The following is a 17959-nucleotide window of genomic DNA, read 5'->3' on the forward strand; positions in this document are numbered from 1 at the left end:
TCAAGCTCTTGGGCTTAGGCAATTCTCTTGCCTCAGCCTCCTGCGTAGCTGGGACCACAGGTGCCCGCCACAATACCCGGCTATAACATTTATTTTCAAATAAGCTCAACCCTGGAGAAATGCTGTTTGTCCAATGGTGATTTTGTCACTCCCTATTCCTTCTGCATTTATTCCTTGGCTTGGGAAGTGCTTTTCTTTCTTTGCTATTTATTTATTGAGTGATGTTTGGTAATAGCCACTTCCCGAGCCCTCTAAATGTGCCCCTTCTCTAAGATTCCCACACTTCCTCATAATCCAGCAAATAAAATTCTACCTACAGGTTATAGGAGGCTCCCAGGACTCTGGCCCATGTCATTGCTACGGCTTAAACATGTGAAGTCACAAAGGGATTCCTGTCCCCTCTAAGAAATAGACTAGTCAAGAACATCTGTACTTCTAGTTCAATCTTGAGTGCCTATTGGAAACACTTGGAGGATTTAATAAGCCCCAAATACCTGGGGGTGACCTTCATCACCAGGTGATTCTAACATGCATCTGGGGCTGAAAGCCCCCAGTCAGTGGAACCAAGGAGCTGTCTTGCTCAGTCTCAGCTAACTAAGTAGTAGCAGCAATGTAGACAGTGAGGGCACCTCCAGTGAACCGGGGGAAGGAACTAAGTTGTTAGCCTCATGAACTAGGGACGAGAGAAAGGAGGAGGGAAAGAGGAAGGATAATGAGGAGGAGAAGAGAAAGAAAAGAAGAGGGGAAGAAGAGAGGGAGCAGGAGGGAGAAATGAAGCAAAACGCAGATAGTGGTTAGAACTGGGGAAAGGGGAAATGAGAATTTATGGGAAATATTCCCATAAATTTGAAATTGTATCTTCTTAATCCACAGGAAAAGAGCCACTGTGATCATTTGTCCTTGGTTCCTCTTGCTCACATAGAAGCACAGAAAAAAATAACTATTTACCCTCCAAATTTAATATAGCATTTTGAGTAGGGGTGGGGTGGGGTGGAAAGGGGTAGAGTCACTTGGAGCCAGTGTAATGTCAGAGACCCCTCAAGGACGAGGCATGACAGGCAAGCATGAGTGACAGGAGCTCTTCTTACAACATTTCAGTAGGTGGTTAGGAGACTGCACAGAGCATTTAAATTGGAAAGGATCAGGGGTCCTCAAACTTTTTAAACAGGGGACCAGTTCACTGTCCCTGAGACTGTTGGAGGGCCAGACTATAGTTTAAAAAAAAAAAACTATGAACAAATTCCTATGCACACTGCACATATCTTAATTTGAAGAAAAAATCCAAAACAGGAACAAATACGATCACACCGCCTCACGTGGCCCGCGGGCTGCAGTTTGAGGACCTCTGATCTAGATCGAAGTCAAGTAATTCAGGTTCTCACCATCTGTGGGAATATTTTAAAATAATTTCCCAGCAGTATTCATCTGAGCCCTCAGTTCAATGCATGTATAACATGAATGCATCCCTCTTAAGTACAGGAATGAGTCATTGTCTATAGGTTAATATAAATATAGTTCTTTTCTAGAGGCAGTCAAGAGAGGAAACAACTAGGTGAAACTGGGAAAGGCCCAGAGGTGGACAGTGACAGCCAAAGGAGAAGATGGCTGTTGGAGGGTTCATAGGCACCTGCCTGGAGCTGCTCGTGGGCAGAGGGTCACTGGTCCCCTTTTCTGTTCATTTCAACAGTACCTGCTGCTGACCTCATGTCGAGCACAAGGTTAGTAGATTAATATGTGCAAGTGATAATAATAATTGTGAGACCAGCAGATGGAGAGAAAGATAAAATGAAAGGGATGAGGCTAAATAGAAATGTAAAGTGTATGAGGAGAACCAGGGAGTTAGAGCCATATTGGGCCACCACCTGGCAAAGGGACCCAGTGGAAGGTTCTGGCCACAGAGCCCAGGGTGTCTTCCAGCTTGTTTGAATTTGTCAGAGAAGGCCCAGGAGTGAGGCTGTAGCACAGATTAAGAGATGGCATCTGGAACCCCCAGAAAGAGTATTTTTACCTAAAAGATTGAGGCCAAAAGAATTTGCTGGGGAGCCCTCTTGTCATACAGTTTAGAATAGAAATGTTAGATTTGCTCATTCATCAGATAATGCAAAAGGGGAGAAATGGCTTGTTGTGGTTAAGTTTTTATCTAGATATCACATCTATGTGTGTTTCCCCATGCATGCTGTAGAAAGTACAGTCACTTCTGGAGACACACAAGGCATTGGTTCCAGGACGCGAGGCAAATGTATGGTGTGCTTATTCAAATCAGAGCTGGCCCCATGAGATCCTTGCATACAAAAGTCTTCCATATATGCAGGTTTTGAATTCAATGAATATTGTATTTTTAATCCATGTTTGGTTGAAAAAATTCACATGCAAATGGACCTGTGAGGTCCACACCCCTATTGTTCAAGAGTCAGCTATATTTTGTTTCCCTCAAATAGCTGGAAGATGCTTATTACTTATTTTTTAAAAGAAAAATCTCTATTTCCCTTGAATGGTGACAAAAGACTGACAGTGAACACAGCCCATGTTTTTTCATAATCCTGAACTTTGAAAAGCCTCTTGGATTTTCAAATCCAAGGAAGGGTCAATACTGTGACCTCAGGACCTAAGCGTGAACACAGGAGTCTGCAGGATCTCAGAAATCTCAGAGTGGGGCATCCAGAACCCTCTGGGGCAGTACCCATTGCACACCACCAATCCCAGGGCAAGGCTCTTACTCTGGTGGGAAGCAGGCTCTGCTGTTAGACCATGGTACCGCCCCTGGAGCAGTGCCATGGCATTTACTGAGGCCATATCCCTGCTCTTTGGGGGATTAAAATCCCTCTAAATACCTCCTGCAGTCTAAGATAGGTGTCTCCCCGCTAGAGGACACAAAGAATGAGCAGCTCATAAACCAGCCTGGTAACTCTACATCCCAAAGGGAGAGGGTAGTACTGAACACTTTAAGCTTAGAATACAGAAAGGTATTTTCAAGCTTAGAATAAATACAGAAGCTCTCAGGGCAGCCACCTTCACTGGCCTTTCCTGAAAACTATGGTTGCAAACTGCAGCCTGACTCTATGAACCACCAGTAAACCCCCTGAGCCTGCCCTGGCTCTTGGGCTAAGGACGGTCTCTCTCCCCCAAGCCCTGACCTGCTCTCTGAGCTTACTCCAGGCTGCCTGCCCAGGTAGGGTCATAACACCTTGTGTCCTGAGTGTTGACAAGGTGACACTGGGGGAATAAACAAAGATCATCTGACAGCGGACAGACACATGGGTGAAGAGAGCAAGGACATGCATTAAATGTTGCATTTAGGTAACCAGGTCTTCCAGTGCCCTTGGGATGTCTTATACTGAGCAATTCAAGAGAATGCCCAGCCGCTTCTCCTGACCGAAGGCTCAAGGGAAAGAGATGGCAACAGGAAGCAAGTCGAGTTTTATTTAATCTGCTGTCTTGAGCTTTGTCCCTTATAAGAAGAGCTCCTCCCCTTACCACAAATCACCCTTGGCTTCCCACCACCTGTGTGATGAGGTTTGCTGCCTCTGCCCCACAAGAAGGGCTGGGCAAAAATGTCAGAAGAAAAGAAACCCAGAAGCTCCCTCCAGGGCCAGGAGTCTGCGGAGGAAGGTTTACAGGGCGCTCTGTCTGCATTCAAGCCCCTTCCTCCTTTTGGCACCCTCTTAAGGGAGCTGGGGCACCAGAATTTTCAGAGAGTGGATCTGTTACCTCACCCTCAGCCTTGGAGCCAGACCATGTCAGGAAATACATAGTCCCACTGGTGGTTCTAAAGATGACTTGCATTCCTCGTGGAGGAACCCTATGGAATACATGCAGTGCCCAGGCCTGTCATGTTGTGGCTGGGTGATGAGAAGAGGCAGAAAGAGTGGACATTTGGGGACCCAAAACAAGGAGGAGTTTCTGATTTTGCTGGTAGGTGGAGGGCTGAGAAGAGGGAGGCCCCATGTATGCATAAAAGGAGGCAGAGTCAGCCTCCAGTCCTCAGGATGGCGAGGAGCCAGGAGAGGACGACCTGCACCAGCAGGTGGGCTGCCAGAGGAAGGCGCCTCAGAGACACAGTGCTGGAGCCAGAAAGGGCCACTGGGGCAGCCTTGAAGCCTGCAGGGGTCTTGTCCTGGGGCTCCACTTTGCCTCCAGAGGACTCCAAGCAGGGTCCCCGAGGAGTAGGGATGATGTCTGGAATCCAGCCTGTAGTGTTTTCCACCACCTCCTGCAGGAGAGAGAGAAAAACAAGGCAAAGGTAGAAGCATCCACTTTGCTTGGTCATCCTCACCCCTCATGGAGACTGCAGGCTACCTGTGAGGCTCCATGACACCCACAACCCACCCAGAGCAGCAGAAACCCACTTTTCTGCCTTCAGCCCCTCTGTCCCTGGCCCAGTGTTTCTGCCACTGTCCTTCAAGTCCTTGATTCCTTCATGCCCCTGCTTCTGCCCAACACCATCCCTAACTCCAGAGGGTGGCATCTCTTAGGACACTTACGTCAATGGTCTTTATTATCACTGTCTGCCTGGCCTCTTTGCAGGCTCTCTCAGCCTTCTTAATGCTCTCTGGGGTCCACTCTACGTTGTTCATGGCCATCATGCCCTCCATGGAGCTGCCGTGGGAGGGAGAATTGGGGCGGGGGGAATAGACAGCAGCTTAGGAATGGCATCCAACAAAATGTGTCCCCTTGTATGTGTTAACATCAGTTCCATGTCAGCCTAAACCATAAGAAATGCCTCACAACTCAATGGGACAATCAATGAATTTGACAGAAAAAGAAATATCAGAACTCGAGATGAGAATTGTAAAAACTGAAAGTAGAGGAGCTTTTGACTCTTTAAGAAAGGCGTTTGTATCTGGGTGTGATAGAGTCCAAGAAGGTTGATGGAGTGATTTCAAGGAAACTGTAAAGGCTCTGAAATGACGTGTGAAATAGGGCGGATCTGCACAGATGTGCAATGTTTCTCCAAAAGCGGTTTCAGAGCTCTCACGAGAGTGTTGGAAAGGAACCTTATACCCAAATGATGGAGGTCATGACTTGGCAGTAAATCCTGTCTTTGACTGAGACAGATAGTACATGCAGAAAAGGCAAAGAGTTTGTATGTAAGTGATCTGGCTTTGAGGGACGGGTTCTTATCTGCTCCTCTGAATGACCTTGCTGATATGGGGAAAATCTCACAAAATTCCTGTCCTGTGTCAGAGCTTTGAGAGTCACACCCTGATGGGGCAGGGCTGAGGCAGGTACGGGCTGGTCAGGCAGCCCGTGAGGAACCCTAGCTCACTAGCCTGGGTGGGACCTGGTGGGTGTCCTTGTCCTCCTTTCCCCAGTAATCCCCCAAGACACACACACAGACACACAGAGAGAGGGTTCTATCTTCCAGGATGACTCACTCTGATGCCTCCTCCCCAAGCTCCTGTGCCACGTAGATGATGTCAGGATACCCCATGCAGCTGGAGATGTTATTTCGAGGATAGTAGAAGAGGAAGATGAGGCACATCTCATTGATGGTGCTGGGACCACCCTGGGGAACAGGAGAGAGGCAGGGATGGGGACACAAAGATACAAAGGCACACAGAGAAAAGAGACAAGGCAGCTAGACAGTAGTTGGGGTGGTTGTTCTGGCAGTGACACTGTGTTCCTTTCCCCCTAATGTAGAGCCAGCTTGCTGCTGTGTGTTCTCTTCTATTTTGTCCAAACGTTGGACAAAGAAGTGTGCCAGTATCTGCCCTGCTGTTAACACTTCCACTGCTGCTGCCTGGTGTGGGCCTGACTATCGTCCTCCCAGCTGGTGTCCATCGCCCACTTGCTGCAACTGCAGTCTGAGTTCCGTAAGGCTGCTGGTTGTTTACAATACATCTTGCACCTTGACACCTGCCATTTCAGAAACCTCCAGTGGATTTCAACAGTCCACTAAATAATAATTGATTATTATTTAACAAATTATTTGATCTTATATCATAAATTCATTCATTCCATTATTTGCCTGGTGAATATTCACAGAGCTACAGTGCTAGCCCTGCCATCCGGGACATGTAGGTAGGACAGGCTCAGCCCTGCCCAAAGGGTTCTTTCCCCCCTCCTCCTCCTTCCCAGTCCATCCCTTCAGATGTCTCTTCCCATTCCTTAATTTCTAACCAAGCTCACTGTTTTTCATGCACAGCTCAGCTTTCTTTACACTCATGGCTTTCTCAGTCTCTCCCTTCTCCAGAATTCCCCACCTCTAGACCTCTACAACTCACTCACATCTGAGACTTGAATATTAAGTTTTCAAACTTATCCTAAAAAAAGTGTTACATCCCTCATTGCTGAAGGTCACTATGGTCACCTTTAGAGCACTCCTCCCCATGGGAAGCTATTCACTGATGCCCGTGTCTAGTTCCACCTTTAAAGCACCATCCCTAGCATGAGTTGGTGAACTTAATTGTCAGACCTCATATGTTAATTGCTCTGAGGGCCATTCCAGAAGAAGAGCTCCAAAATTGCTTTGAAGAGTAGACTAAGTGCTGGTGTCTGTTCAAAGCTTCCCCAGGGGAATACTTTGAAGGTGACTGTAGGGATACTCAGCAATGAGCTGTGTAGCATTTTTCCAGGATGAGTTTGCAAACTCATTTGTCAGACCTCACATATTACATGTTCAGTTTGCTACACCAGAATCTTTTTATTTTTCCCATGAATTTCCCTAATGCATTATCCTCATTGTTTTCATATGATACACAGCACTTTCTAATTTGTGTTATAATCATTTCTGGACTATCATTTTCCTCAACAGTGTGCAGCCCCTTTTGAATCCCACAAGCACAGAATTATTCCTGACACATGGGCAAGGTTCCCTGTGACCATAATAACCATAGCTAACTCTATCTGAGCCTCCACTACAAGGTAGATACTGACCTAAGTCCTTTGCACATGTTATTCAACTCTCCCAATAGCTGTGGGGGATGCAAAGTGGTATTAATCTTAGTGAATAATCATGTTCCTAAGGTGAGAAAGCTACTAAATGATGGTGCTGACACTGAAACCCAGGCAGGGGTTTGCAGAGTCCCTGTGCTTAGCCGCTGTGACATACTCCCTTTCCCTGGTTTTAGGGGGTCACTGACACAGAATGTACCAGGTCCCTGCACCCAGCCTAGATACATAGGAGTGTGAGAGCATGAAAGGGCCTGTGTGAGTGGGTAATGCCACTGGCGGGAGGAAGGAAGGGGCTTCGCTGGAATTGTCTGGGTCACTGGAAAGGGCTGGGCTCTCTTCTGGGGCTGTGGTACTGGTTTCCAGGTGTGGAAAGAGGCACTCACAAAAGTTAAGAAGTCACGGTCCAGGGTCTGGTAGTGACATTCTACCAGCAACTCATCTCCCTGTTTGAAACGAACATGAAGGCTGCGAGTAAGACACGGAGAATGGCCTTGGCTGACACTAATGAGCTCTGATTCTGCCTGCTACGCCCCCACCGGGCCTCCCCCAGACTCCCACCGGTTTGATCGCCACTCGGGCAGGGAGATCGCGAGTCTCCTGCAGGTTGAAGTCATAGGAATCATCTTTACAGATGGTTTGGAGTTGTGTTCCATTTCTAGAGGGAGACAAGGGGCAAAGACAGACAGAAGGAGGTGATGTAGGGAGGGTCAGCCAATGACACAGCATGTGGGGTCGTTCTGTGAGTGGATTGCCCCCACAGTGAACAAAAACTCTCCTTCCTCCAAAGCCTTGTTCCAGTCACCTCTACTCTGAGGATGGTTTTAGTTCCTCCTTACTCTCAACCCAGTGCAACTTTCCACTGCAGAATCAATGGCTCTTCCAAAAATGTATTCCCACCTACAGAAGGGAAAGCTTCAAATCAAGGTCCTCCCTTACCTGTACTGCACGGCCTGCAGAGCCCGCCCGGCCAGGTGGGTGTGCAGCAGGTAGCCGTATACCTGTATGTCAGGGACCGGAGCCCCGTTCATCTGGAAGGGGAGGAGGCACACCTGGGCTGTTAAGAGCGCTCATCTAGACCTGCTTCTGATCTTCTGTACTTGGAATTTGACACCTTCCTTTATGACTGGCACCCCCTTATTCTTATTGAGCCCCCCCCCACTGGCTCCTCTTCCCGCCCTATTCCCCTTGCCCCCAAAGCCCTGACTTTTCCTCTCCCATGAGTGAGTCATGTTAACGATTTCCTGAGCACCAAGCTGAGTTCATTCTCCACCTCTATGGCTCAGACCCCATCTGTGACCGGGAGCACGGAGGGTTGGCTCCCTCCTCAGGAGGGGAGTGCTCCCAGCCGCACCTCTTCAAACTTCTCTGTCTTACACAGCCCGTAGGACATGAAGGACTCGGCGCCCGGGGGTATGAAGTGGATGGGGAATGTGAAGAAGCCGAGCTGCAGGACGCCCATGTCGTATTTGCGCAGGTGACTGGTGTAGTACACGCGGATGCCTGAGGAGTCGTACACACCTGGTGCGGAAAGGACCCGTCAGGGAGGGTAGGAGAGCGCGGCTCAGCGGGGGGGGAAGCAGGCCCGGGAAAGCCGGAGCGGCGCTGTGACCATAAGAAGTCCGCTTGCGTCCTGGAACACGTTTCCAGAGCCCAAGGGAAGCGGCCGGCCCTACCAGCTGCCCTTCCGCAAACCCTCTGGACGCTCACCAGGAAGGTTGTAAAAGTTGCTGTAATGAACCTCCAGTCGGATCCACTGAGGGTCCAAGGGGGTCCCAATAGAGATGCCCACGTCGTCGGGAAACTGGTAACTCTTTCAGGGAGGGAGATGTGGTAGCGGGAGAGGCTGAGGACTAGGCTCAAGGATCCAGGGCTCCTGCCCGGGTTTCCTAGCCGCATCCCAGACCTCCCTGTTCCCCGGTCTTTGACCAGCTCAGCGATCCCCATTGCCTGACAACATGCACCCACTTAGCTGGTCCCCACCGCAGGACTCACAGTGCCCCCAACAGCCCAGCCCACGATGACCTGTGAGCAGAGGGAGAAGGCAGGGTCGGCCCCGTAGCAGTCGCTGATGCCCGTGGGGAGGGCGCTGGCGTTGCCGCAGGCGTACACCAGGATGTGATGCACCATCGTCTCACTGTGCTTGACCAACTTGGGTTCAAACTGGGCAGAGAAAGCAGAGCAGAGCACGGCCAAGGCCACAGTGTCAGGTCTGTGTTCCCCCAAGTAAAACTGTGCCCATTCCTTGTTTCTCCCTTTCTTTGTCTTTCATTCCCTCTCTCTGTTCTTGTCCCCCACGCTTCATTTTCCCATCCGCCCTTTCAACTCTCTTCTAAACTCCCACTACACGTCTTCCTGGAGAGCAGAGCTGGGGATACCCCAAACCCCTGGCTTTCCGTGATACCCCCAGTCAGTACTGTGCATTTGAGCAGCTACTATGCCTTTTTGGATTCTCTTTCTAAAGAACAAACAGCTCCCACACACCTGCTACTCTCTGTGAGATTATATTTTTATTTATTTGATCAAACTTGAAATCCCTCAAATGTGAATTAGGGTGATCAAGTCTGAGTTCACTGGGGCCAACTTGGATGTTTTCCCTCCCTGCCTCATTCCCTCCTGGGCAGAGAGGGAACAATCCTACAGCCAGAGTGGGGCTTCTGTTTTGTTCTTTACAAACCCTTATTGATTTGTAACCTTAATAAACATGTCTGTTGCACTCCGGGACTTAAATAAAACAGTGCTGGAAGTTATGGCTGTGGGCTCAGGAGGTTATATATAACTACCATGTTCACCAACCCGCCTCCACCCCACCACATTTTCCCACTATTTCTCTACAGCTTCCCGTTAGCAGTTTTCCAGACACCATCCTGTGGAGTTGACCTGACCAAGCCCATTGCTCTCTGCTCAGACTCCTTCCCCGGCCTTGACAATGCCCCTGCCTGGTTCACTGTACCTTGTAGATGTGATGCTTCTTGCTAACAATGGGCAGAGGGAGGAAGGTGCAGGCGTATGTGGTGTCATCCTCTGGAATGAGGAACTGGGGAGGGTATACAGACTCTGAGCAGGGTAGCAGTGAGGTTCCCAAAGAAACAGGGGAGGGGCCAACAAGGGAAGGGGGTTCGCATAGGGTCAGACTGGCAGTCCTTGAGGCACTGAGGGAGTCCAAGTAACCTCCATCTAGGGAACGTCCTGAATGTTGGGTGCAAGAGAAGGGCTCTGGATTGCGTGAGGAGTTCGAAGGGCAGAGGGAACTGATTACATCAGTGATCTCCAAGTCGTGGATGATGGTGTCCTCAGGGACTTCCAGATCATCGGGATGGACCACTTGTAGCAGAAAGATGGACTTGACAAAAGTACGGTTCCAATCCAGTTTCAGGGTGTCATCCAGGCCATAGGCAACCAGCACCCTCACAGTGTCACCCTAGGGATTCCATAAACATTGAAGGGGTGCTACCCCTGGGCAGTGCCTCACACATATGTGCATCCAAGGACCTACACAAGCCACTTGTTCATATCTACACAGTGGAATGGAAGGAGCCTCAAACCAGGAGTGAGAACTAGCCAGGTTCTATTTCTGCCTCTGAAGCGAACTTGCTGGTGACCTTGGGCAGGTCACTGGCCCTCCTGCATCCCCTCTCTATGCCTGCGTTCTCATCTGTGAGCTCAAAGGCTGGAGCTCAACTGTAAAATCCTAACGCTCGGAAGTTCAGTGAAATTGGGTAGGGTTCTTCAAGAGGAGAGCCCTGGGGAGGATGGGGAGGAATGGTTCAGTGTGCAGTCACCCTGCTGCGAGATTGTGGGTTTCTACTGGGGCACAGTCAGGGCAGCACCTGGGGAGGCTGAGAGGGACAGAAGTCTTGGGGACTGTAACTGGCTGCCTGACTGGGGGTGACTACTCCTCCCCAGGAGAGCAGCTGCCTGTGCTGGAATGCTTTTCTCCCTTCCCTGTTTTACCGTGATGTCCTGGTCATGAGGGTCGCAGGAGCGGAAGGGTCTGGAGAAGCTCATGGTGGTGTAAATGGCACCTTCTGTCAGCCCATGCAGCTCAGCATCCTGGCTGCCGTCTTCCATCAGGGTGTCTTCGTCCACCAGGTGCTGATCCTGAGGCCCAGTGAAGATCAAGGAGTAAGAACCAGGGACCCCAAATGTCACCCATTAGCTCCCCCAAGATATTGAGGTAGTGGTACCCTGGTCTTCTCCATTACGGGGTTTTCCCCGCAGGGTAAGGCAGAGCACCAAGCAGTGGGTTCTCCAGGAGGAGGGATGGAGCACGGCTGATGGAGTTTTGCCACCTGACTTCCATTCACTTCTCCCATTTCAAATCCCTCCTTCATAGATCCTAATATTCCTGCATCACTAACCCTTGAAATCTGGTGTGTTCTCTAAACCATCTATGCTCTTCCTCCTCTCTCAGGTAGCTCTTAATAGACATTGCCTTGTCCTGTGAACTGACACTTCCCTACATAAGTGCACTTTGGAAGAATGATGGAGAGTTTGGAATAGGTGAGATTGGGAGATGAGTGAGCTACTTCTCCATCTATAAAATTGGGATAATAATCCACCTTATAGCAGTGATGCTAGTTTGAAATGCAAAGAATTCAGAAGAATGCTTGGGTAAGCAAAAGTATATGATAATTGGAGCTATTGCTTTTGCTGCTGCTATTATTGAATTATTTTATGCTGTGGTCCACCTGATTGTACTTAAAGGAAATTGAGGACAGAGACTGTGTCTCAAACAGCTTTGAATTTTCCCCAGTCACCTGGATTTAGTGGGCTATTAGAAAGAAAGTGGTGCAGGACTCCCTCTCACAATCTAATAGTTTCATTCTCCTGACAGTCTTGGAGATGTGCCATCTAGAAGACCTCATTTGCAAACTCTGCAGTGGACCATTTTTGGAGGGAGAGTTCAGCATTCAACTGGAGTTCTAGGTGTGCACTTGGATGTCTTTGGAAAATGTGGATCCTTTCTCAACCCAACACAGACTCCCATCCTTAAAAGAGATTGATCCCCTGGACTTACCGAAAAATAGACATTGCCATCAGGTAAGACTCCTCCAACAACCAGGTCACTGCCTGCTCTGGTGTAGCGATTTGTGACACCCAAGCCTACCCAGCCAGCTGTGCGGACTTGGAGTTCAAAAGTGATGAATTCAGCTTTAAGGTCAAAGTCCCAACGCAGGAACACGACATTGGAAGAATCTAGGAACCTAGAATAACGGAAGCGAGATGTGGGACTGAAGCAGTTGCCCAGGAAGGGGACTTCCAGGGCTAGAAGCAGAAAAAGACAGAAAAGAAGGGCACCGGCCATGTCTCCCAGGGAGCATCTCCCCTACAGACAGACACCTGAGAGCCCTGGATTTATATTTCCCTCCACCTGAGCCAGGCACCACGCCATGGGGGAGGGGTAGGCTGGGGTGCTTCTGATCTGATTATCCTCTGGGTTCTGAATGGTGCCCCTTGCATAACTCTGGAGGTGAGAGGTACACAGAGGAGGGACAAGAGGAAGGACTTCTATGAAGTTCTCAGGAGTGAATGGTTCAGACTTTCCACCCCACCCCTATGCCAGTATACTGCCAATGGGGGCTTGCAGAATTAAAGAGGCTTAGTTTCTCCCTCCCTCTCTCTCTCTCTCACCCATCTCTCTCTCCCTCTCCTCTCCTTTCCTGCCCCACACCTCATCTTCCTATCTTGTGTCCATGGGTGTTCTTTCTGAACATGCTTCATCTGGCATATGTGCTGCTCCCTGCCCCCCGCGTTTTTATGGGCACTTTCTATTTTGTTTGTGTATAGAACAGAGGTCAGGCAGGGGGTGGGAACATGTGTGAACCTGACCTTTCAGCGTTCCTGTACCAGGCAAGAAGGAGGGAAGTTTCTGAGAGAGGTTTGGGGGAAGTTGTGATTTCTACCTCCTGGAGGAGTCTTTGCTACTAATCCCTGGAAGGACATTCAGAGGTGAGGGAACCATAATCAGCTTTCCAGATGGAAACATCTGCGGCAGCTTTGATTTTCTGTACATTTGCAGGGAGGAGCAAGAAGGAGGTGAAGGGGAAAGAATGATGGGAAATAAACATGAATTTGCACTCACGGGGCTTTGTGTTGTACCCCTCCTGCCACAAGTCGCCTTTCAGAGAAATCACACTTCAGTGGCTTTCCCCTTGGGCAGGCTTAGCCCAACCTCTCCAAGTGCAGGTACACTGGTATGCAAACAGTAGAACAGCCATTTCTTTTTTTCTTTTCTTTTCTTTCTTTTTTTTTTTTTTTGGCCAGGGCTGGGTTTGAACCCACCACCTCCGGTATACAGGTCTGGCACCCTACTCCTTTGAGCCACAGGTGCCACCCCAGAAGAGTGTTTTCAACCTTTTATTTTTTTCATGGCACATTCGAACCTATAGTTAAACAATGGCAGTATGCTTAAATTATATTGATCAAAAAAAGTAAAAACAAGAATGTATTACTGTGCTTTGAACTTCTTTCAAAAATAATTTAATTAATGATCTTTAAAAACAATGTGTGGCACACCTAAGATCTTCTCATGGTACACTGGCTGAAAATCACTGCAGTAAAGCACCAGACCTGGGTGGAGTTGAAAAACATTCTCCTTAGTAATGTTTTTAGTATCACAAGGTATCTTAGTATCACAAGAATGGAAAAGCAAGTATCCAATGTGCTCAATACTATTATGAAACCACTAGATGAACAACTACATGCCCACACAAGAGAAAAACAATTAAATTTAAGGTGGTGAAAGAAAGGGGAGAGAGTAGTAGGGAGGAGGGTTGGTAAGCTCTCATCTCATATGCACAATGTGAGGGTATAAAGCACCCAGCCTGGGTAAAGGGCTCAGCTACAACTTGGACTTTACCTAACGAATGCAAGCAATGTAACCTAATCATTTGTACCTTCATATTAACATGAATTTAAAAAAAAAAAAAAAACCCTCACCAGAATAGAAAGGAACTTTAGACCCACTTAGTTTTCCTAAAATTCCAATCCAGTTAACTTTGGATAAGGAGACAAGAGCAGGGAAGGGTAGCATGAGTGTGCTTGACCCACCGTCAAGTCATCAGTGGAGCCAGCACAGGAATTCAGGCTTCTGCTCTTTTTATTACTTCCTTAGGTCACAGACACTCACAGGTGCCAGACTCTAGCCATGAAATTGCACCATGGCTTGTCCTGGTGGAGGGAGATGGTGTCATTTGATGGCTGGTTCTGAGGGAAGGGACCAAAGTTTGACTCTTATGTCAAGAGTAATTTCCTTCTGGAGACCAAAATAGCCAATGCTGAGCTGGAAACCTGGTTGCCCACCTTCCCTTTGACAATGGAGAGGACATGGGCCCTGGGCCTCCTCCACACAGACTGAACCACACATCAACATACAGGAGCTCAACTCAAGTGGGGGTGGGTCGATGCTGGCACCATCTGCTTATAGCTTCCTTCAGTGCATGCACAGACTTCGTATTATCTATGGAGCTCATCAAAGCTGGTGAGGACCAGCTAACCTTGAGCACTCAAATGTAACCGGGATGAGGTGGGGGAGAAAACAAATGTCCCGAGGAGGCAGCCACAACCCCCCACTATGATCCTGGCAGAGGAGGCAGCGGAGCTGGGCAGTCATCTGGAAGAAAGAGGTTTACCTCGGCTCAGGACCGGAGATGGGCCAAGATAAAAGGCCAAGGCACAGCCTGGGGAGGCACTGACCTTGAGCAGGAATACCAGGGAGGGAGATAACGGGCGTGGAGACACTCTGATCCCAATCTCATTTGAGGATTAAGGCTGAGGGAGGAGGCAGTAGGGAGGCAGGACGGCCAGTCCTGTAAACTGAGATGGCCCCAGATCCCTATCCAGCAATCTGTCCTTCCCACTGTCCTTGGGGAAGAAGTAGGATCCTCATCGAGAATCTGGGAGCAGGGAGAGCAGACTCAAGGGTCTCCTCTCCTTGGCCCTCCTCTGGCTTCCACCCCAGGACATCAGCCATTGCTGTCTCCTTATGTGGGTATTCACCGGGAAGATGGGGCTGGGGGATGGCCCCACCTCCCTTCTGCATTTCCTGAACCACAGCTGGAACACCAGCTTGAGTTCAGAGCAGTCCTGGATCTTGAAATCCCTCTATGTCTCCATGTTGCCTGTAAAATGCTGTGCCTGGAGAGATGGTAGATACAGGGCCTTCTAAATCTAACTTCCCAGATTATTGATTTTCAAGGTTTCTGAAAAACATAACCTGTTATCAATGTTAAAAAGTTGTGAGACTCTATGCTTTCAATCTCACTTGAGTACTGAGGCAATTAAAAACAAACATTACCATTAATCCTGTCGTATTTTAGTTGAACTTATAATTTATCATTCCAATAATGGAAGTCAGCCCTGGTTAAATGCTTAGTCTGTGCCAAGCTCTATTCTAAGAATTTTTCATGTGCTGATCCATTTGGTCCAGTTTTCATCATATCTTTGTCTTACAGAAGAAGCTGCCAAGGCCAATGGTCACTCTAGTGGGTAGTGGCAGCACTATGAGTTGTTAGGAAAACAGAATTAAATATGTAATTAAATGTAGCTGAAATAGCAAACTATTATATAATGTTATATAATTATATATTAATATAAACTAACAAAATATGGTTCGGCGCTTGTAGCACAGTGGTTACAGCATTAGCCACATGCACCGAGGCTGGTGGGTTTGAACCCAGCCCAGGCCAGCTAAACAACAATGACAACTGCAACAAAAAAATAGCTGGGTATTATGGCTGGTGCCTGTAGTCCCAGCTACTTGGGAGGTTGAGGCAAGAGAATTGCTTAAGCCCAAGAGTTTGAGGTTGCTGTGAGCTGTGACACCATGGCACTCTGCCTAGGGCAACATAGTAAGACTCTGTCTCAAAGAAATAAATAAATAAAAATAAAAATAAATGAACAAAATATAGTTAAGCTCTTTTTGAGGAAGAGATTTCAGGAATTTAAAGATGGAAAGAGCCTTATTTAGCTTTCTAAAAGACTTAGACACATTTCAAAGAAATAAAAAAAAGAACTTAAAATTACCAGTTTGCTAAAGGAATGCTCTAGGAACATGGTGAGGAGGAGAAAGAGGCCTTTCACTTATTTCAACAAGAAGCATGAGGCCCCTCCTTTTTAATTTGCCTTTGCCCCCCCAACCCCTGGAGTCAAGCCATGAGTGTCCCTTGTTGCATTGCCTGACAATGCCTGGCAGCAGCCTCTATGTGCATGAGGAGCAGGTGGGCTTTGTTCAATTCTGTAAGTGTTGCCGGGTTGCGCTGAGGTATTTTAATCCTTCACAAAGACTGGAGGTGCAGATTCAGGCCACTCTTCTAGAAAGGGACACAGTGGAGAGGGTGCACAGCCAAGTACCCTACTGAGGTGCTCAGTGCACGTAGAGCAGGCAGGGATCCCAGGGGAGAGCACATGGCCCCTTGGGACGCAGGAAATTCCCACGCCTTCAGGTTGAGTTGAGCTTCAAGAAGATGAGACAAGATGTTTAGTTTAATGAGAAAGCCACGCCCTCTGGAACTGCCAGGCCCTGATTGCCGCCTTACAGGCCTGGGTCCTGCTCTCCTGCCAGCTGGTCTCATCTCATGGCCTTGTTGGAGAGAGCCCACAGGGCCTTGAGAAGTGTGGCGAGGTGCTCATGGCTGTTGTGAGTACCAGTCTGATGATGAGCAGAGGAAGCCACTCAGGGGATTTGAGAGATAATGGAAAGAAGGACTCATTCACCAAAGCATAGGCAGAGAAACTGCATCCCTAGTCCTAGCTGTGCTACCATAATCCCAGGCATAGTCCCTCTACCTAAGGAGGAATCCCCTCAGCTCCCCAGTCTCCTATCAGCATCATTCATGGGTCCTCCTTTCAAGGAGGTTAGCCAAGGTAGGTACTCCTGGGGGTGACCCACTCTGTCCACGTTAAGCCTAGCCTACCTGCAAGCCTGGTGGAGCAAAGGCCAGGCAAGTCTTGGTAACACGTGAACAGGCTGAGGTCTTGCACTGTACCCTGAGGAATTCCCAGTACCCATGTAATAGGGTGCTATCCACATGACTACAAGGGCTGGCTATTCTGCAGAGTCCTGGGGGTAAGGAAGTCATGTTCCTTCCTATAGTGGACTACTAGGCCATATGGGTGAAATGGAGCTTAGGCTGCACATGGCCAATGTGACCCAGGGCAGGCCCCTGCACTGAACCTCAGCCGAGACACAGTGTGAAGCCTCCTTGGGCATATGAATCCAAGGCACATACAGACGCCCCTGGTTCCCACACATAGGCCTTTCCCCTCCTCCTCAGCCCACCCAGATACCCCCTTCTTGCCTGATAATCACAAGCAGACCCACGTGCTGGCCTCCCACGTCCCTTTCCATGAACACTTTGTCTCAATAGCGCAAAGACTTATCCACAGGCTCTGGAGGGCTTGGATGCAATTGTGACTTCTGGGGAAGTCTCTTAGTCTCCCTGAACCTCAGTTTCTGTGTCTAAGGGGAAAGGGACGGGAGGGAGGGGGGAGGGAGGCGGAAGAAGGGTGACTAATGGGATTACACCTGCGGTGCATCTTACAAGGGTATATGTGAATCCTAGTAAATGTGGAATGTAAAGGTCTTAGCAAAATAACTAAGAAAATGCTACAAAAGCTATGTTAACTAATGTGATGAAAATGTGTCAAACGATATATGAACCAAGTGTATGGTGTCCCATGATCATACTAATGTACACAGCTATGGTTTAATAAAAAAAAAAATAAAATAAAATGCAGATTGCATCTCTATCCATCTCTGAGGACTGCTGCAAGGGTAGGACAAAGTAATTCAAGTGAAGCCTTTAGAACAGTGGTTCTCAACCTTCCTAATGCTGCAACCCTTTAATGCAGTTCCTCATGTTTTGGTGACCCCCAACCATAAAATGATTTTCGTTGCTACTTCGTAACTGTAATTTTGCTACTGCTATGAAATGTAATGTAAATATGTGATATGCAGGATGGTCTTAGGTGACCCCAGTGAAAGGGTCATTTGATCCCCCAAAGGGGTCACAACCCACAGGTTGAGAACCGCTGCTTTAGAATAATGCGAAGGAACATGGAAAGC

General features: G+C 48.4%; 1 protein-coding gene across 1 annotated transcript; it reads right to left on the reverse strand.

Moving 5' to 3' along the window:
• Positions 1–3406: 3406 nt before the first annotated feature.
• On the reverse strand, positions 3407–12199 carry LOC128560395 (putative DBH-like monooxygenase protein 2). Its single transcript, XM_053553985.1, has 13 exons — positions 11912–12199; positions 10846–10992; positions 10151–10312; positions 9845–9928; positions 8887–9054; positions 8602–8704; positions 8246–8412; positions 7831–7922; positions 7453–7549; positions 7278–7337; positions 5376–5506; positions 4482–4596; positions 3407–4210 (listed from the first exon to the last, which is right to left on the reverse strand). Exons 1-13 carry the CDS (start codon positions 12197–12199, stop codon positions 3968–3970), a joined length of 1857 nt encoding a protein of 618 aa, XP_053409960.1. The 3' UTR covers positions 3407–3967.
• Positions 12200–17959: the final 5760 nt, after the last annotated feature.

The sequence above is a fragment of the Nycticebus coucang genome, chromosome 11 (assembly GCF_027406575.1).
Source record: "Nycticebus coucang isolate mNycCou1 chromosome 11, mNycCou1.pri, whole genome shotgun sequence".
NCBI lineage: Eukaryota > Metazoa > Chordata > Mammalia > Primates > Lorisidae > Nycticebus > Nycticebus coucang.

Coding starts and splice junctions, on each gene's coding strand:
- LOC128560395 (XM_053553985.1), bottom strand. CDS start 12,199: ATGGCCGGTGCCCTTCTTTTCTGTCTTTTTCTGCTTCTAGCCCTGGAA. Junction 9,929..10,150: donor ACGACTTGGAGATCACTGAT/GTAATCAGTTCC, acceptor TACCCTCCCCAG/TTCCTCATTCCAGAGGATGA. Junction 7,550..7,830: donor CTGCAGGCCGTGCAGTACAG/GTAAGGGAGGAC, acceptor GTCTCCCTCTAG/AAATGGAACACAACTCCAAA.